Source organism: Pholis gunnellus (genome assembly GCF_910591455.1).
Source record: "Pholis gunnellus genome assembly, chromosome: 12".
NCBI classification, from domain to species: domain Eukaryota; kingdom Metazoa; phylum Chordata; class Actinopteri; order Perciformes; family Pholidae; genus Pholis; species Pholis gunnellus.
The window spans coordinates 23963687-23990988 of NC_136539.1; the positions used below are offsets into that span (position 1 = coordinate 23963687).

The following is a 27302-nucleotide window of genomic DNA, read 5'->3' on the forward strand; positions in this document are numbered from 1 at the left end:
TAAAGTGACGTCTGCTAAATGAGCCGTTCTAAAAGAAGCACAGCTCGTTCTTCACAATCCTGAGAAGTCAATTAAGGCACTTGTGGAGCTCGAGGGAGGCTTCAGGAGGAGACACACGGGTGGCTTTGAGCCTCCAGAGACACAACGGGGGACGCAAAAGACGGCGACACCAGACGGCTGCTTTCACAGCAAATACCCAAAGGGATTGTGGGTAAAAGAAAGATAAAATAGGCTCTCTGAGATGAGTTGTGTCTCACCTGGAATGTGAACGAGATCAGACGGAAGCAGGAAGTGAGGACTAAAGACTGAGGTCAAGGCGGACATCTTGGAGAAAGTCATCAGCTCCAACAGGAAGTCAGTTTCTGTGCTCTGGTAGTTTGTAGACCTCGTTCACATTTATTCATATTGGTTTGTCAATTATTATTTATGTAAGGAAGTGCTTTGATTGGTTCGTACCTCGATTAAAGGCTCACCTGAGAGCGACGTTAACGTAGACGTGAGAATACGAGTGAAGACAAAACACCTCAGATCATCTCAAAAATGTTTATTTCAATAATAAGGTGCTGGAATATTTAACAGTCACATTTATGTTCTTTTTCCTTTTCTACAAGACATTTATAACCACAGAGAGAGAGCGCTGCAGGACAGGAGAACATTATACATATAAGTATATAAATACACAGATAAACCAGTGTGGAGGAGAGGGAGGCTGAAGGAACAGCTCGGGTCATTAAGGCAACACGTCAGGAGGTCAAAGACGAGGAAAACACAGACGCAGCAGAAACATGAGCGGCTCAGACGAACCTCCGAGGAAGAAACACGGTAAAACTCAGAGCTGCTGAGAGACACAGACAAAGTCACAGACTCACACTCAGAGACTCACAGACTCAGAGACTCACAGACTCAGAGACTCACAGACTCTTCGTGTTCCTTCGTCTCCATCTGAAGCTCGTTTCTTTTTCCCTTCAGGTGTTTCAGTCAGAAGACTCTTCAGTGAAACTGAGTCAGTGTTGAGACACGTTCTATAAATACTGGCTCAGAGGAAACACATCGTTAAAAAACACTAAAAACAAAGTTAGATTTAAAAAAGACCTTCTCCCATTATTTAGCTTAATTACCCACAAAACCCAACTTCAGTTGAGAAGACGCTGCTTCCTCCTCCGGTGGGAGGAGAATATAAATGAAGGTTCCCCCAAATCCAGCACTTTGCATAACGTTGTGTTTGGGAGGGCGATGAAACATCCTTTAAAGGTCACTTTGGAGCTCTAGAACACCACCAGGTCCTCTCTGATTGGCCGAAGCAGCCGGTCGTCACTTCCTCACAGCTGATCTGGAGTCAGCGAGGCTCCGAACATCCGGTCGACTGAACGTCCGTCACGTCTGGTTAACAAAATGAAACCGTTCACACACAAAGAAGAGCGTCGTCTGCAGCCCGACGCTTAGTGTTCCCTTTTCTTTCCTCTTTCCTTGTGCAAGAATTATTATTCAGTCCTTTATTATTATTATTATTTTGTTCAGTTTTATTGTGCATCCTCAGCGGCGTCACACGGCGACGAAGACGTCCAGGTAGAGACGGTCGTAAGACTCCCTGAAGAAGAGGACGAGGACGAGGCTGAAGAGGCACGAACCGGTGAGACACCAGTTCAACCAGGACAGATCTGAGGGAGAGAGCGAGAGAGAGGGGGGGAGGGAGAGAGAGCGAGAGAGAGAGAGCGAGGGAGAGAGAGAGAGAGAGAGAGAGAGGGAGAGAGAGAGAGAGAGATATATATTTATATTCTCTTTGCAGATAAACTCACATCAGAAGGGAAATCTTCAACATGAAATCATTCGTCATCGTTCATTCACAACATTTGTCTTTAAGTTGTCAACAAACAAACAGTAAAATAACAAGTATCTGCTCTCTGGTATTAATACTTACTGTACATCTGAACTCATATTCTGATTTATTTATACTAGTCTTGAATTTTTTACACACTTAATCGTAGATTCCATTTTCAGCGTTATTATTATTTTCATATTTATTGCAGCACGATGCACATATTTTATATTTGATATAGTTCTATATCAGAACGGGAGCAGCTGTAATGTAACCTGATCAGTAAACCATTGTGGAAGCATCACTCAGAGAAACAGGAAATGACCTCGTGTTCCTTCACGATGACATCATCTACAAGCCTTCTGAGAGCTGAATGAGCATCACAGGACTAACGGCTGATCAGTCGGGATCCTGACGTTCCTCACAGGAACGCTGTCGTTCACCGTGACGGGAGGAACTCGGTGGTGTCGGCTCGGTGTTCCTCGTCATCGTTGCCCTTCACTTGAACCTGAAGCCGCTGCAGAACGAGTCGCTCTGTTTTCTCCGCTCTGTTCAGGCTCCATTAAGCTCAGCGGTGATGCTGAGTCTGGAGGACTAACAGCTCACAAGACAGATAAGCTCTTGTTCTTCTAGTTCTCCGTGCAGCCTTCGCCTGGACCAAAATCAATAGGCTGCTTCTTTCAAATGCATAAAGCAGCGCTCGCTGTGGAGCCGATTAAAGGCCTCCAACACCACGCAGGAGACGGAGGCCTTTAATCCTGATAGAGACGATGAGGATCTGCAGGCTAAATACTGAGGAACCAGGTCATAAACATCTTAAAGCTGCATTCTCTCTAGTGTCCACCAGGGGGCGACTCCTCTGGTTGTATAGAAGTCTATGAGAAAATGACTCTACTTCTCTCTTGATTTATTACCTCAGTAAACATTGTAAACATGAGTTTATGGTCTCAATCTCTAGTTTCAAGTCTTCTTCAATACAGCATGATGTTCATTTAGTAAATGATGGTCCATTTAGAGTCACACAGACCATAAAGCAGGGGATGCTTTAGGGGCGGGGCTACACTGTAGTCTCCATGTCACTCCTCAGTCCTAATATGGTCACTTCCTGTACACTGGTTGCACAAAAAAGCCAAGATGGAGAAATCACCAAACTTAAGTCATCAAAACATTCACAAAGCAACAAGTGACGTCACCATAACGATGTCCACTTCTTTTAAACAGTCTGTGGTCCAGAAGTACCGCTCTCTACCACCAAAAACCAAGACGTGATGACCAAAAACCAAGACGTGACGACCAAAAACCAAGACGTGACGACCAAAAACCAAGACGTGACGACCAAAAACCAAGACGGTGACGACCAAAAACCAAGACGTGACGACCAAAAACCAAGACGTGACGACCAAAAACCAAGACGTGACGACCAAAAACCAAGACGTGACGACCAAAAACCAAGACGTGACGACCAAAAACCAAGACGTGACGACCAAAAACCAAGACGGTGACGACCAAAAACCAAGACGTGACGACCAAAAACCAAGACGTGACGACCAAAAACCAAGATGGCATCAGTCCACAAACCAGTCAGTGACTACGTCTACTTCTTATATTCTGATTAAAACACGTCTCTGCCAGAACAATGTGGCTCCACTTTGACCTTGATTTTCATGATATCGTCAATTATCTGCAGACATGAAGCTGATCAATGCATGAAAAAGCCTTTGTGTGCTTCACCGAGGAGAAAGAACCAAAGACGAGAGGAGTGGAGATGAAAGGATAAACGGAGGCGAAGGGGGGAGGTGGAGGAGGAGCTGGACAGGAGAGGGAGGCGTCATTAATCAGGAGCGTGAGAGCCGGACAGCAGGAGACCCGGCGTGGAGGCGGGTTAATGGAGTCGTGTTTATCTGACCCGCCGTCCTCTCGTCTCGCCCGCTTAGAGCCGGAGACGCTCAGTCGGCTCTAAACGGACGCTAACGAGGAGCTTCATCATCGTAACTCAATCAGCTGCTCCAGTACTCCGATCTCTGAAGACCGGAGCAAAGTTTGGAGGGAGCAGGTAAAGTTTGAACAGAGAGGAGGAGGAGGAGGAGGAGGAGGAGGAGGAGGAGGAGGAGGAGGAGGAGGAGGAGGATTCTTAACATAAGAGGACGACACGGCGACTATCAAACGGAGAACATTATAGATCCAAGACTACACCAACAGATGGGCGGGGCTAAGAGGACAATCCATCTGCTGCTTCAGCACCATGAACTCTGAACCGGAGGCTTCAAAACATCCACAAACACTAAGAGACGTCACCACGTCTGGTTAGGAGTCTGACACAGACCTGAAGCATCAAGGAGTCAGGATAGAGACTCATTCTGCTCTCTGCTCTGAGGGGATGAGGGGCGGGGGGGGTCAGGTTAGAAGGGTAAAGTCACTCACTCTGGCTTTGAATGATGAGTGACGGGGAACAAACAGGAAGTGAGAAAAGGCTTTTATTCTCTCAGGAGTGACGGAGCTCTACAAAGAAACCTCCACAGTCTCTCTCAAAGCATCTTCACTTCTGATGAGAATGTAAAAGTTCAGCAGAAACTTCTTTGCTCTAAAGAAACTTCTGCAATTATTTCTCTGAGAGTATTGAGACGGCCCCGCTACAATACGTCCAGAAGGGAATTTACATCATAATCACATTCATCTCCAGCAGAGCAGCTGATCTACCACAGCACAGAGCACACAGTGACACATGAGAGAGTTAGAGCGTAGAGCGTCTACACGCTGACGTATTTACACCTTTATGACGTTACGTTGAGTGTTGACGGAGCGGCTACAATGTTAGCTTAGCATAGCACCGATCGATCCAGGTGGAGTAGAGTAGAGAGCGTTTTAAAAGCGGTTCGCTCGTCGTCTCGAGGAGAAAACTAACAAAACATGAATTCAGACTTTTTACATCTCTGCATCACGTTGTGTCCGTTCATTAAAGTTAAATCACTTTCTTAGAAATAGGGGGTCCAAGCGGGTTCTACCCAGAATCCTTTGCTTCTGATATTCTGACTCATCCCTCATACAAACACTCACTGGAGCACCAAACGTGGATTAATGTGCATCTGAGAATAGTCCCACTGTGTGTGTGTGTGTGTGTCCTGTGTGAGTGTTGGGTCCAAACTCAAAGTGACCAGCTGTTCATGCAAACTGCTGAGCCTGTTATTAAAGTGTGAAACTATATTTATGAGCCTGTTATTAAAGTATGAAACTATATTTATGAGCCTGTTATTAAAGTATGACAGTATATTTATGAGTGTGTCTTCTCTGAGCTGCATCACGGTGCTGACAGGCTGCTCGTCAGCGGATCAGTGTGACTCCGCTCGGCTCCGCTCGGCTCCGCTCGGCTCCGCTCGGCTCCGCTCGGCTCCGCTCGGCTTCACCGGAGACAAACTGACCTCCAGTTAAACCGGCTTCATGTTCTCTGAGCTTCACTTCCACAAGCTGCAACAATCACAGTCGATTTCCAGGCTTGAGACCTTTCCTCTCTCTTTATGGGATTTACCGACAATATATATCTATATATCTATTAAATACATCCCAGAATATATCTCTCCTTTATGAGAACTAAAGTAAAAGGATCCTGACTTTTACATCAGCAGCTCTGAGCTGATAAACATCTTGTATCTGCAGTAAATGTTCTCATTAGGTTCTAAATCATCTTTTACTTCAGTCACACGTTTAAAGGTGAGACGTCCTCACGGTCCACCAGCATCTTCATCAGCTCACTCCACCAGCATCTTCATCAGCTCACTCCACCAGCATCTTCATCAGCTCACTCCACCAGCATCTTCATCAGCTCACTCCACCAGCATCTTCATCAGCTCACTCCACCAGCATCTTCATCAGCTCACTCCACCAGCATCTTCATCAGCTCACTCCACCAGCATCTTCATCAACTCACTCCACCAGCATCTTCATCAGCTCACTCCACCAGCATCTTCATCAGCTCACTCCACCAGCATCTTCATCAGCTCACTCCACCAGCATCTTCATCAGCTCACTCCACCAGCATCTTCATCAACTCACTCCACCAGCATCTTCATCAACTCACTCCACCAGCATCTTCATCAGCTCACTCCACCAGCATCTTCATCAGCTCACTCCACCAGCATCTTCATCAACTCACTCCACCAGCATCTTCATCAACTCACTCCACCAGCATCTTCATCAGCTCACTCCACCAGCATCTTCATCAGCTCACTCCACCAGCATCTTCATCAACTCACTCCACCAGCATCTTCATCAGCTCACTCCACCAGCATCTTCATCAGCTCACTCCACCAGCATCTTCATCAGCTCACTCCACCAGCATCTTCATCAGCTCACTCCACCAGCATCTTCATCAGCTCACTCCACCAGCATCTTTATATTCCACATTAAAGCTGCTATCACTTCTTAATGGAGCTCTGGATGTCTGTTAAAGCAGTCGTGAGCCTCCTTCTGTGTCTGTGTGTGTCTCTGTGTGTGTGTGTGTGTGTGTGTGTGTGTGTGTGTGTCTGTGTGTCTTTGAGTGTCTGTGTGTGTGTGTGTGTGTGTGTAGCAGCAGGCTAGAGAACACTTTTTGACTGCAGATACTGTTTTTTAAGGCTAAATGCCAACAAACATGGATTGAATCAGTTTCGTTGGATAAAAACATGAATTCTAGAAATAAATGCATCTTTCTGTTGCCAATACATTTGGAGATGTGTGTGTGCGTGTGTGTGTGTGTGTGTGTGTGTGTGTGTGTGTGTGTGTGTGTGTGTGTGTGTGTGTGTGTGTGTGTATATTTAACACGCAGAACAAACCTGTAGAATGTGCATTTATAAGAGCAAAGACACTTTGTGTCTAGTTTAGTTCTGCAGAGCGTCGGCGTCGCTCTGACCTTCAGTCGTCACACAAACATCTGTTAGAGCTCCTCTGCTGACAGCACGGACCGGCCACCTCAGAGCCTCCGTCACCTCAGAGCCTCCGTCACCTCAGAGCCTCCGTCACCTCAGAGCCTCCGTCACCTCAGAGCCTCCGTCACCTCAGAGCCTCCGTCACCTCAGAGCCTCCGTCACCTCAGGCTCTCCTGTCGTAGCGAACTCGTCAGGATGCATCTCAGCACATCACACACACCTTCACCACCATCGTCATCGTCATGTTTTCTTCATGAGTCCCTCTACCTGCAGCTCCGGCCTCTCATCTATGATTCATCGCTCGGCTGCTTCGCTCTAAACATCGCTGGTCATCTGGATCACAACAGGGGACACGTTGAGTCGTCCCTCAGCTTCTGTGCTTCCTGACTTTGACAACTAAATGAGTGAGCTCGGCTCTGATGTTATAACACAGTGATGATGGTTGATGCAGGCTGAGGACGGTGCATCTGCAGAGGACGGGTGGAGGCCGAGTGATGTGAGAAGCAACATGGCGTCCTCTCTGCAGAGGTCCTGGATCACTAAATCAAAGATTCATCTGAAGTACAAAAAGAGGAGCGCGTCTCTCTTCGTGCAGATTCTCTTCGTCGCCTCATTTTCCGTCCGTCCGCCTTTTTATCGGCAGAATCTGCAGCTTCATGAACTGGATTTATGAGAACAATGGAGGACAGGAAGCTTCCGAACGGACCAGAACTTACGTTAGCGACTCTAAACCTGCACCGGAGCTACATCGTCTTCATCACACTCCCGTCTTACCTGTAGAGTAAAAGGTGAGGAAGACGAGGAGCAGGCCGGACACCAGGTTCCCCAGGAAGGTGACCACTCCACAGGTGATGCCTTCAGGGACCGGGTACACGGTCTCGATGAGGAGCTCGAAGAATATGGGCACGCTGCTGTAGATGAAGATGCCCACCAGGATGCAGGACGTGTACAGGATGGCTGAGAACAGAGAAGGACAGCATGCTGGTGAAGGTGAGTCATTCACTGAAGTCTCTGAACATCACAGACTCAGAGCAGCTCCTGAGTTCTGAGGATGAACCTGTTCACATGGAGTCTGGTGTCTGTAGAGATCAGAGAACAGCTTCAGTTCACCGTCATGAAGGTAAAGAGGAGAACATGTTCTAAATAGAACGTTCACTTAAACTCATATAGAATCTTCTAGGAGTCTAACATACGTCCACAGCAGAACATCTACTGAAGGAGAACTCTGAGGAGAACCTCACGCAAACATCACCTCAGTCTCTTCAAGGTTGAGATTTAAGGGACACAAACGAATGGAAACTGGACAATTTGCAACCAACACATCTCATAACCCTCCGTCAGGACGGAGTCTCCTCCATCAGGACCGACTCTCCTCCATCAGGACCGACTCTCCTCCATCAGGACGGAGTCTCCTCCATCAGGACCGACTCTCCTCCATCAGGACCGACTCTCCTCCATCAGGACGGAGTCTCCTCCATCAGGACGGAGTCTCCTCCATCAGGACCGACTCTCCTCCATCAGGACGGAGTCTCCTCCATCAGGACCGACTCTCCTCTACTCCATCGAGGGTCACAGCAATCCTCACATTTTGACAGCAATTCAGTTGAAAGAATCAGTAAACGTCTGTGTTTAGTTGAGGTGCTCAGCATTACGACTCATTTCATGGATTCCACAGTAAATTAAAAACTCATTTCTTCACTCGTTGAACTACAATAAGTGTGTCGGAGTAAAGATGTGGTCCGGATTCATTTGGGAGCACTTCTTAGTGGACTATAAGGAGAACATGATGATGGTGGATGTGATCATGTGAAACCAGGACGTGCTGAGTCAGTCTGGAGTCTAGAGGGAACCGTTTGGTGCAGATGAAGCCGTCAGCTCTGGAGCAAATGAGCTCCACCATTAGCCCTCACGGCCCTTTAATCACGGGGCCTCTGAGGGCCTCTGAGGGCCTCTGAGGGCCTCTGAGGGCCTCTGAGGGCCTCTCGGCCGTGACCAGGAGACCAGGAGCCACTCATGCAGCCGCCCCCCCGCTCGTCTTTATTCAGCACTAATGATTCAAGGTTGTTGAATTAGGTAATCTGACAAAGATTTCCCAGAAGGCAGCGGGAGAAGAGAAGGTGAGCTCAGGATCATGTGACAGGAAGACGTTTCTATTAAACTGCAAGTCTACAAATCTTTGTATTGAGGGCTGAAAATGACTATTTTAAGATTATTTTAACTCCTTATAACCGGCCAACATGATATTTGGATAATAATTGATTCTCACATTGATGTATTTTTTAAAACGGTTGTTTTTGTCACGAGTACTTTCACCATAGACTGAAGATAAGAAGTGGACGGAGTCTCTCGATGGTTTGCATTTTGTCGTCGCCATCTTGTTTTATTGCATCCAGTGAACAGGAAGTGAGCATATGTGGACTGAGGAGTTGTACTTGATGTCTTCTGGCGTAACAGAAAACACGTTTTATCATCAATAATCGGCACAAAAGCGTGATCAGAGATCTCTAAAAGTTATATTTGCTTCCTTTTATATTTCGTGCTGATCCGATCTGAATCTCTAATGACAACGACTTCAATCCAACGTGTTCGTCTGATGAACACTCAGGTTGAAGCTGAACGTCTTTAAACCTAATAACCGTGGTGAAGGTTACAATAAACTGGACTGTATGAACTGAATCCCTGCGTGTGTCTCATAACATAACCCCCGAACACCCCCCTGACTCTGGTTCTGGTCTCTGGACCGCCTGGTGTTCGTGGACCCACCTGCGGTGGAGGGGAGGTGGGTGAAGGAGCTCAGACAGGTGAGCGTGAACCAGGTGGAGGACAGCGAGGCTCCCGCCAGCATCAGCACCAGGATCAGCTTCAGCATCCCCCGAATGGAGTCCGCAAACCTGTTGGGAGGGAAACAACAACAGTGAAACCGTTAAGACCTGAAGACAACGACGTCCGTCATGAACACAGAGCGGCTCTGCGCGGTAACGTCTGCCGGTGTCGTCTATCAGAGGAGACACGCATTGTTTCAACCCGGATCCTTCTCCTTGTTTCTTTCTGCTTGTCGTTACACGAGCAGAGACACTTGATTCAATTTGTTTCACCGGCTTAGCGAGGCGGACTTGAAATGCACATTATAATATATTGTGGAAGACAAGCCACCGGGCCGACTCCCAGACTCTCCGTCTCTCTGGAGGATTGCTGTTTCTCCTTTGTAGCCCTTTCTAAACCCTCATAGTTCATTAACTCCTCTCCTCACAGTGTGTGTGTGTGTGTGTGTGTGTGTGTGTGTGTGTGTGTGTGTGCATATGCTTGCTGGTGTAGAGATTAGATGCAGCTACAGCAGAAGCCCCTGTAGCACAGAGACAGACACTAATTACTTTTGTTTGGTTGCTCACAGACGAGATGCTCCGGAGGTAAAACGAGGGCTGAACTTGACAGCGAAGTTAACGGCAGAATAAAAAGAAGAAGAAGTGTTGGAAGTGGCTGATTAGTTCAGCTAGGCGGTGAAGTTCTGTCAGTGAGCTGAGGACCGGGGGGGAATAATGAGAACGCCGCTCAGAGCGCTGCAGCGTGGCGTCTGTAGACGACATCCATGTCTCTTGAGACTTCATGAGCTGTCATTCTGAGTTCTACCTCTAGACCACAGGCTGTTTACAGGGAGAGGACGTAGTCGTCGTGACGTCTCTCGTTGGTTTGTGGACGTTGTGAAGCCTCAAGTTCGGCATTTTGGTCGTCGCCATCTTGTTTTTTTGCAGCCAGTGAACAGGAAGTGACCACATGTGGACAGAGGAGGAGTGACGTAGAGACCTGTCAATCACTGTGTAGCCCCGCCCCTAAAGCATCCCCTGCTTTATGGTCTGTGTGACTCTAAATGGACCATCATTTACTAAATGAACATCATGCTGTATTGAAGAAGACTTGAAACTAGAGATTGAGACCATAAACTCATGTTTACAATGTTTACTGAGGTAATAAATCAAGAGAGAAGTAGAGTCATTTTCTCATAGACTTCTATACAACCAGAGGAGTCGCCCCCTGGTGGACACTAGCGAGAATGCAGCTTTAACACGTGAAGCTCTGAAGAACTTTAAAGAACCGGAGGTTGTCTCCTGCTTTAGACTCCGGCTCACTCTGAGAAAACAGATTATATATTTCAGTTTGAAAGCTTGAGCTGGTTGCACTTGGTTGTCTTGTCCGAGAGGCGTCTGGCTTCTCTTCCCCACAGCGACGCCCCTCAAATCTGCCCGGCCCATCTGCCACAGACTGGATCAAACCCTCCACCGTCCTCCGGTGCCAGAGAGGGATGAAATCCTCAGCCTTTCCCCCCCGACAGACAGACAAGCCCTCATCTCTTTGCAGAGAGGATCACAGCTCTGTATCGCTTCCAATCTGATCCTCTGAGCAGGAACTCCATAAGTAGCTTATTCCCCACAGCAGCTCCGATGGTCCCGAGTCTGATGAAGAGCTCGGCCACTGATGTGAAGTTATGTGCATGACACAGTTTGATTCAAACAGTTTGGCTGATAGTTGAATGTCACCAACAAGTCACTGATATACAGTTTCTCCTTCCTCTGAGTTTATGAGCCTTAAATAACTAAAGATCTTTTTAGACACGACTGTCTCAAATATTCACTATAAAAACATTATTTACATGTTTGAGGATTTTACAAATAAGGTCAATTAGTTTATAGTAAATAGTTTTTATTCAACCTTTGTGTCTTTATAACACATTTAATACTTGACTTGTTTCTTTACTGGGTTTGTATGAAGGTAATAAAGTAGTTTATGAACATGAGATGTGAGTTTACATCGTTATAATCCCTTCTCTTCACAGTGGAGGCTGCTTCATGGTGTTTTGTTACACTCGTTGATTCTTCACGGTTCATTTTGTTTGTACGTCTTCTGGAGTTTCAGAGAATAAATTCATGAACGGCACGTCGAGTACAAACTGCTTGAGTCTAGCAGAGCTCCTGATCAGAGCTGGACCACGATACGCTGTGATTGGCCAGTCTCTGTTAGAGGGGCGGGACTTAGCGAAGGGACCACACACACACACACACACACACACACACACACACACACACACACACACACACACACACACACACACACACACACACACACACACACACACACACACACACACACACACACACACACACACACACACACACACACACACTTTAGTGAGTATTTGCAGCAGCAGGATGGTGTGTGTGGGATCACGTCTAAATAAACTAGAGCACCAGATGTGGATTAATCCACTTCTGAAAATAGTCACAGAAACGACAGTGAGCTGCTTTAAGGAATATCTATATCACAGTGTTTCCTTTAATTATTGACATCCTCAGTAGAAACCAAAGAAAATCCAGAATCCTATTGAAGATAAGACTTTGAAACGCCTCCGTGGTGCAGCTCAGAGCGGCGTGGCAGCGCTCGCTGAGTGAAGAGGGTCATGTCATCTCATGAGGTAACGGCAGAATTAAGAGTCTATCTCTTACGCCGCTCTAACAGGATTTATCGGCCATAAAGATAGCATCATTTAAGTCATGTAGAATCAGATTAAATGTTCTGCTCTCCCTGTGCCTGCAGGGAACGATGAAATATCTTCTCCACTATATTATAAATTAGGCCCGTCCACGTTTTTTTAGAGACAGACGTGCAGTAAATAACCAAATACACGGAGACGGAATAATAACCAGGACCAGCGTGCAATCACAGACTGTCCGGTTCTTGCAGGCCAAACAAACGAGGCAGTGGCTGATGGTGTTTGCTCTGTTTCCTCATTAACCTGGAGTTCTGCCTGGCTCAGACCTCTCCCTGCTCGTCTCTCGGGGGTTGTAATGGGAAGATAACGAGGGAACGCTCGTTAGTGATTCCTCCTCATTCCTCGGGGAGAAAAATCATCCAATCAGCTTCTGTCCAAGGCCACACTTGTTGTTTTTTCAAATAATTCCACGACGGGTGCATCAAGCATTCGACTATCCAGCGGCAATGAAATGTTTGCATCTTCTTCTTCTTTTCTTTTCTTTTGCAAAGGGCAATTACCAATCCCCAAAGAGATTTAACTTTGTAGGAGTATCGGCCATTTAAAAAACGTGAAACAGCAACACCTGCAGCACAAAAAGCATTTAAAAAAAAGGAGGCAATTTTCTTGCCTCCCTTGCGGCAAACTAAGTGCTCAGAGTTGACTCAGTGTGGTGCTACCTGCAGGGAGAGGGACAGCTAATGGCACATAATAAGTCACATCCTGACATTAACATCTTAAAGACTGCTAGTGAGACAAGAGACAGAGACGGCTCTCTGTACCTGCCTCATACAAAGCTTCTGGTGAAGGCAGTAAAGTCTGAGGCAGAGCAATAAAAAGCCTTCTAACGGGAGATACTTGGTGTGTGGACCCATCTGTTTTATCTTTGATCCAGCGGTCATCCTCCCGGATACTGTTTCTTAATGTATCTAGTGAAGCCATATCAAAGCAAGTTGGTGAAGAAGAAGGAATAAAACCAGAGGGAGGAAGCGTTTAGTTTCCCCAATATACAGCTCAGCCTTTACGCCGACGACGCTCCGCTTTACCTCCTAAACACCAAATGAGCGGTCTGATGTCATCAGTCCCATCAGAGAGACGGCAGACAGTCTTGTCCTTATTCGTTAAACATGTCAAAAAACCATGGCGGGATATTTGACTCCGCCTCTTAGGTCTGACAATCAGGTCAGTGCAGAAGTAAAAGCTTCGTACTTTTGCCAAAATAAAGCGGTTTCTCTCATTCAAAGATCTTGAGGAAGTCTTTAACTCCTCCCAGGACTCCTGGGCTGTGTGCTGGGATTACTGGGTCCCCGTCCCGCCTACAACTGGTACACAACTCCAGAACCAGATCCTGTCACGTTTCTGGAAGAGGGACCATGTGACCTCTCTTCTATTTATAAATAAACAGTTTGAATCACTGTCAGATTACATCTGGGGTTTAATCCACCAACGAACAAAACCAAGAAGAAGAGAAGAAGAAGAGAGAAACACATCAGGTTAAAGCTTAAAGTATGTTCTAGCTTAGCTTAGCATAGCATTATTAATTAGACAGATATGTGTCTACAACACATGGGTGTTTAGTTAAATGGTGTGGAGATAGTGATGAAATAATGTTGTAGAACTACTTAAAGTGTGAAATCAGCCGTTTTCTTTAATGCGTTTGAACAGAGATATTTAAAAAAAACAGGATAATTAAGATATTTATATTTGAAATAGTTTGGTCCCCTTAAGAAGAGAAATGAAAGCGTTTAGTGGATGTCTGTGCATTAGAGTGGATCCTGTTGTATATTATTAGTTATTCTCTCAGTAACTCCAGACTAACCGGTTTAAAGCAAATGTTTTATTTGGGAGGAGATTTTGAATGAGACGTTGAATAAAATGTTTTTAATGAAATATTTGAAGCTTAGCTTCGGTCGCGTTTTCCAATGGAAGCGTTCGTCACACACGATGTGTTCAAGGACGGTCCGAAAGATGAGAATCTGACGATAATGACTGATTCAGTTTTGTCGAATGTTGGATTAAAACGTGTTTCTCGATCCCGCCGACGGGTTTTGGGGTTCGGGGGGGCAGCTGACTAATCAATCCCTCCAGCGACTCAGAGTCTCTGTAATCAACACCAATAACTCAACGGCTCTGTTTACATACACTTTCATCTGGTGCTGCTAACGGCTTCATTGATTAACAGCGGGAGTTATGGGCTCATTTCCCTGATTACAGCTTTAAGAAAACACTGGGCCTGCCTGGAAGTGCTGATTGGGCCTCGGCTCTGCGATGAACATATATCCGTCGGAGCGGGGAATGAATCCCCCTCGCTTTTTGCTGACTCTACACTTTTTGTCTTTTGCGGCGCGGCTCGCTATCCATCAACAGAGGAGAAGTGGCTTTTGCATTAGCATCCGTTCCCCCCGCTCTATGGCAGCGTGGCTGGATCAGGTCATATATTAAAGAGATGAGATTAGAGGAGCGAGAGAGAGAGACAATTCAACCTTCAAATGATCTTTGTGTGAGATGTATTAGTTATTAATCACGTTAGAGTAGTACAGTATGTGACTGGAGGGACACAACTCTAGATTCTAATCGTGTTTGTGAGGCAGCAGAACAGAACATGAATCGATTATTTCAATGTAGACTTTGTTCACAACCGTCTTTTGTGTCACGTTTACGTTCATTCAACCAATGAACCGTCCTGTTTTTATTACAGCTGAGGAGAGTTGGAATTATCCTTTTTTCTATTTGAACAATGCAAACAATATTAAAATGTGTAAGACGTGTCCAGACTTAGTTTAAAGCAATTATAAATGAACGTCATCACCAGACTGTGAAGAGGTTACGTTGTTAGAGAAACACCAGGAACTACTTATATCTACTGAAGTTAGCATGCTAAGCTAGCCCGGCCCTTCCTGTAATACCACTTTAAACCTGGAGAGGCGATATAGAGTCACTATAGCGTCCAGTCAGTCCAACGTGAGAGGACCGATAAAGTCCAGCTGCCTGAGGACTCGTCAATAAAACATGCATCGACTTGTGTTTTAGTTTTTATTTTATTTTTTTGTACTTTGTTTTTTTAATAACTGATGAGTATAAATGTAGAGACTGTATGGACCCAGCAGCTCTACTACTAAAAGCTGCACTTTTACATATTTAAGTCAATTCATCTCTTTACTTTCATCTCAACCTCAGTCAGTGGTTACCAACTTCTTCTTAGCTTGTGTCCCCTTTAAACAAAGTTTACCGACTTCTGACCCACAATGAATGAATCTATGAGCGGTTCAATTCAACGCTGATTCTTCTTTCTGTGTCTGATTCTAATCATTTCTACAGATGCAAAGGTGAAGAAAAAATACTTCTTTATAGTTCCTTCAACAAATAATCTATCTCCCCTCTGAAGTCAATGTTTAATAATAAGCTGCTTTAGGGATAAAAAGAAGTGATGAAGACTTTCCTTCATATTGTGAACAACCCGTCTGGTATTCTGACCGTCTTAGAAACATTTAAGATTCAGCTGCAGATGTAAATGAGGAGTTACAGGAAGAACTTATGGTCTCATCTGATGCTTCACAGAGTCCATCGAGTCTCCACTGAGCTGAGGAAGTATGAGCCGAAATAAGAGACGAGAGGTCTGGAAGCAAGACAAGCTCTGTTTCTAGGTTTCCTTCTGAAGTTACTTCAAACGTCCTCAAGACATTGAGAAAGTCACACGATCACAGAGGCTCACAGGCTGCTGTTCTTGGCCTTTAGTTTCCATCAGTGGAAAACACTTTTTAACATATAAAAACTTCAGCGGTTTGTGGTGACTGTGGCTCAATGGTAGAGCGGGTCGTCCTTCAATCAGAGGATATCGGGCAACACACTTAATATATATATATATATATATATATATATATATATATATATATATATATATATATATATATATATATATATATATATATATATTCTGTAAGGTATCAGATAAAACACAAACTACAAAGAGATTTGTTCTGTTACTGTAATAAATCTGTTATTAAACCATATTCACAGTAATAAAAGCATCCAGGTGAACAGGAGCTTACCTGGCCATCGCCACTCCAAACACACATCCACCAACAGTCGACCAGAAACCGATCCAGCCAGCGTCCACCTGTGAGAACAATAAAGAAGAACAAAGAGTGAGGAAGGAGCGATAAAGAGAAGAGACTACTGGAGTAATGGACCGCAGTAGATCCGTACAGTTCATCGTTAACCATCGCAGTGTAAATAAAGTTTTACTGACTCAGTAGAACATGTGTTTCTAGTCTCTGATCCGATCTCTAAAACACTATAAATTACTAGAACAAACAGCAGAACCAGCGCACACACTGAACCAATCAGACGAGAGGCTTCCTGTTTGGTTCCCATCGATCTCTCCGAGTCTAGAAACTCAACATTCGACCAAAGCGACCAGCCGCAGGACGAGCAGAACGTAAACACAGGATCTGATGCTTCATCATGCTCAGCACCACCCCGTCACGGAGCTCTATGATGAAGACGGACTATCAAAGTTATGTAAAAACGTCTTCTGATCGATTTACTAACGTTATTAAAAACAAAAACACCCACGACGTCATGGCAACAAGAACGCCAGCGCCGTCTCACCAGCAGCGTTCTCGGCGCCTTGGAAGTCTAAAGAAGGTCAGATCTGAAGCTTAGTCGTGTCTGCTGGACTGTGACGGAGTCAATAAGCCTGAGACGAGCTCTGAACAGACCGGATTCTCTGCTCTTGACACGTTAACGCGTTTGTTTCTGCCCGTTCTCTCCCTCGCTCCTCGTCTCTAGTTATAAGCCATTTTAAGCCAATAATCAAAGACTTTCTCCGCAGCTTTGCTTCTACATGGTGTTTCCTTTACTGCATGTAATCCCACAAAATCCACACAACCATCCTTAATAGCAGGGAAGTGCTCCCTCTGAAGGCGGAGCCTAAAGTTAACCGGAGATCCAGAACTTCACAAGTGACTTTGAGGGTCCACTGAGGGAACAGTGAGAGTTCTGAGTCTTTCTCATTGTGGCGATGCTAAATCCTTCTGTCTGCACATTTCCTCCTGCAGAGCTCACACAGCAAAGCCCAGGAGATCCTACACCATCCCAGATCAGATCACATACAGACCAGATACATCTTAGACTCTGAGTCCTGGTCTCATCCAGACTCTCAGCTACTTATCACACAAACACAGTGGGAGCATGATGTCATGAGTGACTGGATCTGAGAATAAAACTCAATCCGAGTTTCTGTCAAAGAAAACAACCGCTGTGTCTGTAGGAAGGAGGTCAACGGAGAAAAAAGGCCCGGAGAGAAAACAACATGGAGGTGAACTCCAAACCTGGCAGAGTTCTGTAGACTTGGACTTAGTAGTTTGACCAGATGACATCCTCCGGTTCTGAAGAGAGAAGTCAAAGCTTCACGTGTTAAAGCTGCATTCTCTCTAGTGTCCACCAGGGGGCGACTCCTCTGGTTGTATAGAAGTCTATGAGAAAATGACTCTACTTCTCTCTTGATTTATTACCTCAGTAAACATTGTAAACATGAGTTTATGGTCTCAATCTCTAGTTTCAAGTCTTCTTCAATACAGCATGATGTTCTACGTCACTCCTCCTCAGTCCAGATATGGTCACTTCCTGTTCACTGGTTGCATTAAACCAAGATGGCGACGACCAAAACGCCGAACTCGAGGCTTCAAAACGTCCACAAACCAACGAGAGACGTCACGATGACTACGTCTACTTCCTATAAACAGTCCGAGTCCTGAAGTTTATACAGTTTCAGCATCACACAAAACCTCAAAGAGTTCCCTGCTGTGGCTTTCAGATTTAGCAGCTGATCTTTGCGTGCCTCTTCTCCGCTGCCTTTCATTCATTTAATCAAATCGCTGCCAAATGTTAAAACACACCAGGTGCATATTTAAAAGACATGGCGGCTGTAACCAGACAGCTGGCAACCTGCATGGTGCAATGATGATGAAGCTGCAGAAATCTAGCAGTAAGCCTAAATACTAAATAATGAGCTAAATAAAGTCAAAACAGCACTGAAGGTTTTACTGCATTTGTCATCTTCAGTTTGACCTTTTTATGATGTTGTGACGTCGTTGTCCAGACGGTGAAGCTCCAGGTAGTCCTGCAGCAACACGTTTCATTTATCCTCCACATGTTCACCGTAGAATGATATTCACGGAAGGAATAAAAGATATCTGCTGGCTGTGATCGACCGTTTCCTGACGCTGCAACGTCCCCAAAGTTGAACTAATCTCGGGGGGGAAGTTGTGAGAAACTCTGCAGCAACAACTAAATAAGAACTAAACACATCAGACTGCTGCACGGCCGGCTGAGAAAACAGATGAGAGATAAATACAAGAAGAAAAACTCAGAGACAGATCGACAGACCGACGATGAACGACCGCATGAAGCGGAGGTGGAGCAGAGCTGTCAAATGAATCCACTTTAAAAAAAACAGCCTTTGACATCTGAAACACAGAGGTCATGATTGAATGTGTGTGTTCAGCAGCAGACCGGCTGCAGGGAGAAGAGAGAGAGAGAGACGGTAGAAATAAAGCAGGATAGAAGCAGGAACTGTGCAGCACTGCATCAGATGAGTCCGTGAGTGCGACATGATGACAGTGAAGGATCTGGAGCACAGACAGCTGGAGGTTCATATCACGACACACCGAGCAGCAGAACAATGGAGCAATTATCAGGAAAACAAAGGAGCACCGAGGTGAACACGCGTTTGTTTGCACCGAATTATTGGAAAGCACGAGGACATTAACGGAAAGTATGAAATTGCTATCTTGCCGTCGATGCGTTGAACCTCGGCCCGAGGCGCTCGCTCTCTCTCTGCGTACTTTAAATTACCAGAGAAACAGTCACACTCTGGAACGCTTCTCATGGATGATTGAAAGATAATAAAAAATCCACAAGAGGGGAACAAGAGGGGAAAGCTGGAATGTTTGTTGAGATGAAAAATGCATTAGGAGTTTAGAGACAGAGGGAGGAAGCGGGTCTTTATATTTAGCCTCTCCCTGAACGACGTGTTTCTGAAGCTGTTCTTGGATCCACAGAGCTCTCAGCAGACTGTAGAGTCAGAGGAGGTAAAGCTGAGGGTTCACAGCCAGCTCACACACAAGAGGAGACGCAGACGTATTTACTTTCCCTCCGCTCAACTCCGCTTGAAGAACAAACATCTCCACGCAGAGAAACCTCCTCCTGCCTTGGTTCTCCATGTTTAGATGCACAGACACACACACTTCTTAACTAGCGCGGATAAAAGAGATGTGGAGGAAGAGAAACAAATCTGTGCAGAACAGATGAAATGGAAGCAGCGTGAGGCGTCGCTCTGCCACCTCCTCACCGAGGTCCACAGAGAGGAGGCGTGTGATCTCCTCTCTGTGGTAACCGTGCAGAGATTCCTCCTCTTGTCTTCTGACATGCTGCTGTGTTGAGACCTGGATCATGAAACTATGCACAGCTGCTGTTCTTCTGCAGCGCTCGACCTGCCTGTGTCGGTCTCAGGCTGAAGACGGCGAGCAGGAATGCAAATGGTGAACTGCAGCTGATTGGACCGTTCTCAAACCATCGGAGAGCGTTTCCATGCGTGGAAACACAGAAAGCGAGAGAGCGTTTTAAAGTGTTTTCACAAGAGCGATTTGATAAACTGCTGCAGCAGACTGGAGGCCTCTCCTCCTCCTCCTCCTCCTCCTCCTCCTCCTCCTCCTCCTCCTCCTCCTCCTCCTCCTCCTCCTCCTCCTCCTCCTCCTACTCCTCCTCCTCCTCCTCCTCCTCCTCCTCGGGGTTAATCACCTCCTGTATATCAGGTCGACTTTAAAACACGTTAAAAGAGTTTCACCTGCACACAAACAGGCTCCGCTCTCAGGAGACATTATATAGTTCTATTATGTCCTAAAAGGACATTTAAATGCCACGAAACCTCACCAGCTACTCATCCCGCTGTTCGTGCGAGCTTGTGAAAAGCTTTGCAAAATGCTGGCACAGTGGAGGCTTTGAAATGAGAAAATAAAACCCGGTAAATGAACTGGCGTGCTGCTCGTGCTGCTCGTGCTGCTTCTGTTCTGTATGCAGAAAACACAAGATGAGGCCGTGTGTGTGTGTGTGTGTGTGTGTGTGTGTGTGTGTGTGTGTGTGTGTGTGTGTGTGTGTGTGTGTGTGTGTGTGTGTCTCACATTTTGTTGCAATTCATCCAACTAAAGATGAAAACTAGAGAATTTTTGAATCTTTGCAGGAAATGTGCACAGAAGCCAGAAGCTCTGCACTGTGTCTGCACTCAGTGTTCAGTGAGCTCGGTTGAACGAGGTCAAAGGTGATATGCATCGAAGTAGAATAAGAGTTTTCCGTGGTCATTTGAATTTCTAAATGCTAAATTTGACTCATTTAGTGGCTAGCTAGCTAGCCTGCTAGCCCACCATGCTTTAATGCTGCACTAGTAATGTTCTCCCCGTACGTCGGTTTAGTTTGTGCAGAAGTCAGCCCGCTACGATACACAAAGATGGCCGCCGCTCTGAACATCCCGCTACGTTGATTTGAAAGTGAAACGTTCTACTTTGACTTTATTTCTTGGTGATAAGTTGTTTTGGTGTGCGGGTTTGCTGCCGACCTGGCTGACTTTGGCCGGCGTGAGGACCATGTCGAGGACTCCCGCCCAGCCAGCGATCACTCCAGAGGGGACCGCGTAGGCCAGCGCCACCATCAGGAACCGCAGGTTGCTGAAGAGGACACATTAAGAGGTTTAAGATTTCATTTACGAACTACACCCACTGACACAAACATGTTCCTTAAAAACAGATTATTCCTTATATCCGGTCACCGTCCTCACACAGCCCGATGTTCACACACATGTTCATGACTCACACAGTTTAACATGCAGCCGTTTGCTCAAATTAAAACTGAAACAGGCAGATCTACGCTAACATTTAAACAGTCCAACACAGTATTTTCACCTCTACGGTTAAAGTCTCTCACTGCACCAAACGGGGCAAACGTTCTGATATTCATAGATGTGCATGTTGGGGCGCCCTCACACATAACGCTGTGTTCATGTGGTCTGAACCGGGGCATCTAGTTCACGCTGACTTTGAGCAGTGAAACCAGAGGAGTGAACCGTCGTCCTGCATCATCAGGACCGACTGAAGTAACTTCTGTGGCTGACAGTCGGAGTTTATGCAGCACTTTAATACCTCCGATGTGTACATTTATGTTATTTTGGTGTCACAAAGCTCACATAGAAATAACTGATTACAAACATTATGAGCCTGCATGTTATGAGTTATGACTAGCGGGCAGAGACGGACGAGAAGGAGGCGTCTGATGATTTAGGGTTTATTACTGTCGCACACTTTAATGGACTTAATGAACTGACAAAGTTCACAGTCGGATACGAGCGCAGACGTTTTAAACGCTTCCGTTTCCATGAATCAAGAGAAATACTGACGTGTAAACCTGTTCATTTGCATAAGAAGGTGATACACACGGCCTCATGGTGATCAATCATGAAATCACTTCCTGGTGGATATATGTGGAGATGAGCGTCTGTATAAGATGATGTCATAAGATGATGTCATCGTTGGAGCTTTTTGGCGATGCCCTCACAAGCTGCACGATCAGGGTGCTAACGTGATGTTAGCTTCTCCGATTGCTAAACATTAGCGTGTTACCATGCTATTGGTAAGCATGCTAACATGATAATGTTAGCTTGTTGAATTAAATTAAATAGTCTTTAGTATTATTCAGAAGATGACGACAGGCGGACACGGATCTATAACCCGTAAGTTATTGAGAATTCTTACGTTTTGCGTTTCTATTTTAACCAGCGCGGGTTTTCACACGACGCCACTCAGCCAATCAAATCGAGTCCGACAATAACATGGCCTGCTCTAAAAAAAAGACAGAAGTTGAAAACGAAAACAGAGCTTTAGAATCAAGAATGGACGGACTGGAACGAAACCAGGGTGCAGATATTAAAAAGAAGTTCTGTGGAAGACGAAGAACAAATCCTTTGAGCAAACGTTCCAGCGCTAGAAAATAAAGGATCCAATAAACATGGCCTCCAATCATAACGCAAGTTAAACATACGTCTGCTTTAACGTAACTTTAAAAGCAGGAAAACACTTCTGCCACATTAAGACACAATCTACCACGTCTCACGATCACGATGTCATATCGGTACATTTATCCAAATAGCTTGTTGTTCACAGTAAAACCAAAAGATATTCAACAACATAACCAAGTTCAAAGTGTAAAACCAAGAGAATGTTTTTCTTCATAAAATGAATATTGATCTTTTTTTCTGCTCATTCCCTAAATTGAATAAATCATCTTATCTCCTCAACACTACCCGAGTGTATTAATAACTGATTATCAGCTGAAATCCTGAAAACAAGCTCCGTCTTCCTGCTGTGATTAACGGCTTCAGGCTGCAGACGTCATCGGCTAATATCTAATCAGCTCACACACACACACACACACACACACACACACACACACACACACACACACACACACACACACACACAATTACAATCACTTGGAACACCAACACTGATCACCTTCGCCCAACGAGGCGGCGTGCTGATTTGAATCAGCGCCGCCTCCTCGACCCTCGACGACATGATTAGAATCGCCGGCGTCTGGAGGATTCATACATTTGTTTTCTGTCCTTTGTGCTTTCATGGACGCCGTTTTAACTCCCGGACATTTATTCCCCGCTCCGCCTCGTTCATCGGGATGCTGAGTCCTGAGCTGTATCAGCAGGGGACATCTGGAGAACCTTGGGCCTCTGATCCAGACTACGGCTCCAAAAAGCACCATAAGTCTTAAAGGGACTCGTTCTCCGACACAAAAACCTGAACAGCAAAGAGCTCTGTGGCTGTTAGAGACGAGTACCGTTAGGAGTTCATCCATACTAGTACGAATATCGATACGACTTATCGGTTCCTTGTCGATACCGCTCACCGGTTCGGTTCCTTATTGGTTCTTTTTAATTATATTGTGAGAAAGAAAAGTCATTAAATTAAGAACAGCGTCCACATTTCTTTGTTATTCTTGTATGTAAACAGCCTTAATGAACAATAATCACATGTTGTCATCTCAACATGATCGATTCACTATAAGAGCTACAGAACATAATGTTTACATGAACCATAATAAATTCAGATTATGGTCATATATTCTGAATAATAGTTGTAAACGTATTCTTCTGGACTCCACAGAGACACTAACCCGTCCTCAGCAGCCTGGAGCTGCTCGGCCTTGAGGAGAGCGTGGAGGGACGCTCGTAAAAAGCCCCGTGATGGAGCACCGTCTCTGCTCCCTTTTCATTAACCTTGCCATAACTGCAAGAAAATCAATATCCATGCACCCTCTTCCTGGTCCGGGGAGCTTATTTAGACAAACCAAATGTGAGCAGGCAGACGCTTTGCTGCCGAGGAAGACTTCTTCTTTTCCTGCTGGTGATGAAATACTTCCGAAGACGTCTCAAAGCCGGCGGCGGCGTCATCAGCTAAGTGCTTTTTGTCCTTGGCAGACCCGGCTGGAGAGCGATGCATCAAGATGACAAGTTTGGGAGCTAAAGTGAGCCCGACTGTGGTCGGGTCGGGTCGGGGGGGGGGGGGGGCGTCAATACTCAGGCTGGTTAGTATTCTCCCTCACTGTGATCAGAACACAATGACAACTCTACACCTCGTGCAGACACATTCAGGGCGTCTCATTAGACGGCTGCTGAGGAGGCAGATGTGAACAGCTGGAAGCTGAAGATCGTTAACCGGCGCTCAGACTCTGAATAGAGGATCAGATCAATCAATGGGAACGTGTCAGGAGGAGGAACTGACGAGTGGACGACCGCCTGCTGTCACTACCATCAGCTCTGCATCACCTTAACGAGCGGAGCAGGTATCGACCAATCACCTTCATCACTGTCGTTATATGTTGACGTTCTTCAGGTTCTAGGACCATTCTTTGGACATATATATATATATATATATATATATATCTCTCTCTATCTGTTAGCTCCCGATGTTCACTTTGACGTGTTTAGACGTGATGAACGGCGTGTTAGGACGCCGACCCGTCAAACACAGAAGAGAACGACGTCACCGTGGATTCACTGGTGATGAGGACGAGAGACTTTATGTTCATCTGAATATCAACGGCTGCATGGAATATTAACACTCATTAGCCATGGAAACAGATTAGTAGGAATAATAGAGTATTTGTGCACCTCTTGTTAGAGGACACACGTCCACCAGCAGGAGAATGCTGCAGCTTGATGCTGCTGGACCGACACACATCAGGTCTCTGGAAGGCTGCCTATCACAAGTGGAACAGAGCCGCTCTCAGCTGGATGACCTAGTTCAGTTGGCCGGTCCGTGTGTGTGTGTGTGTGTGTGTGTGTGTGTGTGTGTGTGTGTGTGTGTGTGTGTGTGTGTGTGTGTGTGTGTGTGTGTGTGTGTGTGTGTGTGTGTGTGTGTGTGTGTGTGTGTGTGTGTGTGTGTGTGTGTGTGTGTGTGTGTGTGTGTGTGTGTGTGTGTGTCTGTCTGGAACGATGCATTCGGGTGCTACCAGCTTTGGTCCGTGTCGTGTATGTGAGGCAGCTCTCAACTATGTTAAGCTGGTCAGAGGCCTGTGGGCCGCACGGTGCTGCACTGAAGCTATTTCATCCTGCAGAGGACCGAGAGCAGCAGAGCCAGACCAGCTCTCCCTCTCCCTCTCCCTCTCTCTCTCTCTCCCTCCCTCTCTCCCCCCTTTAATCCCTGGCCACGGGCTTCATTCCTCCACAAGTCGGGCCAAAGGACTCTCTGCTCAGCCGATGTGGAGTGACGGGGGGGCTGCAGTGAGATTCAATCAGTTTATTTTAGCTCTTCTTTCTCCAACTTTTATATATATATATATAAATATATATTTGTGGTACGTGTGGTGGTTTCAGTGAGTGATGAGGTGAAATACTCCAGATTCTCTTCACACCTGTGAAGTAAACGCTCAGCTTCATAATCAGCCTGCAGATAATTCTGCCTCTGAGTCACATAAAGAGTTAAGGCAGCTCATGCATGTGTGTGTGTGTGTGTGTGTGTGTGTGTGTGTGTGTGTGTGTGTGTGTGTGTGACTGTGTGTGTGACTGTGTGTGTGACTGTGCGTCCGTCCGTCCGTCCGTGTGTGTGTGTGTGTGTGTGTGTGTGTGTGTGTGTGTTACCTGAGGAGTCTACAGATGCTGCTCCTGTAACTGAGGCGCTGACTGGCTGCTGCTACACTCGGAGGCATCGGAGGGCGAGACGGGAAATACAGCAGCACCGCCGTGAAGAGAACAGCGATCACAGACAGCTCTGAGAGAGACAGACGGGTTGTTTCAGAGACAGACGGGTTGTTTCAGAGACAGACGGGCTAATTCAACATTTACAGAAAGTCACTGTGACACGCTGAAGTCTCCTGAAGTGAACATGAAGAAATAATCCATGAGATGCTGTGTCCCTCCTGGGCTACTGTAGAAACATGGCCGCCTCCCGCTCACCATGGAAACATGAAGGACTCATTCTAAGATATATAGACTTATGAATATTATATTGAATTTGCTAATAGATCCCATACATGCTACACACTGTACCTTTAAGTAAAAAGAATAAATCACGTGTTACAGCAATAATTCTGAATTTAGTTTTCTGACATTTTAGGTTAATATTCCATGACTTTAGTTTGATAAGAGAAGACGACGAAATAAAATAGACACGTTTAAGATATTCATTTTTGGTAAATGAACTGTTAAATGAATCTGAGAAATTTAAGAAATATTGATGAATAATCTGAATATTGATCAATACTCTGAATCTTGATGAAGGATCAGAATCTTGATGAATGGCGGTCGGTGCGTTCCTCTCTGACTCCACTGCAGTGAACGTCTGAACGTCTGTCTGTGCGTCGTATTGATCGAGCAGCAGCTGCTCATTACAGCTCATTGATCCGTCCTTTAGCTTTAAGAACTACAGAACCTACAGAACCCTGCAGGTTAAACAAGAGCTGCAGCCGCCGTCTATCACAGCGCGTTTCTCTGTTAATCTTCTGAATCAGTTAAGCAGAACACAAATCCATTCCTCCACGCGGGGCGGTTATGAACATTATAATTGGCTTTTTCTGACTGTATTTGTTGTCCCTCGACACGATGTAAGAAGCGATGTGCTATCGATCCTCCGAGCGGTCGGTACCTGCATACATCACCAGCTGGATCCGGTCTCGGATGGAGCTGTCGGAAACCGCCGCCGCCATGGTGGCGGTCGCCGCCCCGGTGCGGTTGGGGGCCGGCACCGCCAGAGGGCCGACCAGGAAGGAGGCGGCGCTGCCCAGGTAGCAGAAGAGCGAGGCCACGGCCGTGGCGGTGGCTCTCTGGTCGGGGGCGAACCACGTGGTGGAGAGGAAGGGGCCCGAGCTCATGATGGTGGGGCCCGCCAGACCGTTCAGGAAGTGACCTCCGTGGATCAACCTGGAATAATAATAATTATGTTCAACAATCAAACGTGGCTTCACATCTATCGAGATTAAATAAAAAGTCATGAAGAAATGAAGCTTTTGTTATTATTAAGGCGTGATTATCCCTGAGAGAGTCCGGGGCCCTGAGCACGGAGACAGGTGACCTCTGAGCTCTCAGCCAATCAGCAGACAGGAGACGCCTCGCGGCTGCTGATTGGCTGAGAGCTCAGAGCAGCGTGAGGCTCAGCTGAGGAGGATCTTAGTTTTTGTTTTTTTAGTTTGTAAATCTGACAGCTGAGATGATTTTTATTCTACATAAGTGAGTTCAGGCTGGAAGAGAAAACTGCATGTTTGTAAGTTTAACCAAGTTCTCGTTAACCCTTTGTAGGACCTCGTTAAGACCAATCTGAAGGACGTAAATCACCAATTAGGTTATTAAAATAAAAGTTTAGATCCAAGAACGTACGACAACCCTCCACATTTAGATCTAAGCTAAGAAATAATAAGATGACATAAAACTTATTGTGCCAGAGTTTGATCAAAGAGTTAACAATAGAGTAGAAATACAAACGTACATGAACATCAGAGCGATACTATTAAA

General features: G+C 45.8%; 1 protein-coding gene across 1 annotated transcript in view; it reads right to left on the minus strand.

The window, feature by feature from the left end:
• Positions 1–571: 571 nt before the first annotated feature.
• Positions 572–27302, minus strand: part of slc49a4 (solute carrier family 49 member 4) — a 31769-nt gene continuing 5038 nt past the window's right edge. The window contains exons 3-9 of the mRNA XM_079170861.1: positions 26440–26714; positions 25437–25566; positions 20850–20958; positions 16285–16352; positions 9478–9605; positions 7489–7671; positions 572–1658 (exon numbers count right to left, since the gene is read on the minus strand). Of these exons, the coding sequence (XP_079026987.1) occupies positions 1543–1658; positions 7489–7671; positions 9478–9605; positions 16285–16352; positions 20850–20958; positions 25437–25566; positions 26440–26714 (1009 nt within the window). The 3' untranslated portion in view covers positions 572–1542. The remainder of the gene's footprint in view (positions 1659–7488; positions 7672–9477; positions 9606–16284; positions 16353–20849; positions 20959–25436; positions 25567–26439; positions 26715–27302) is intronic.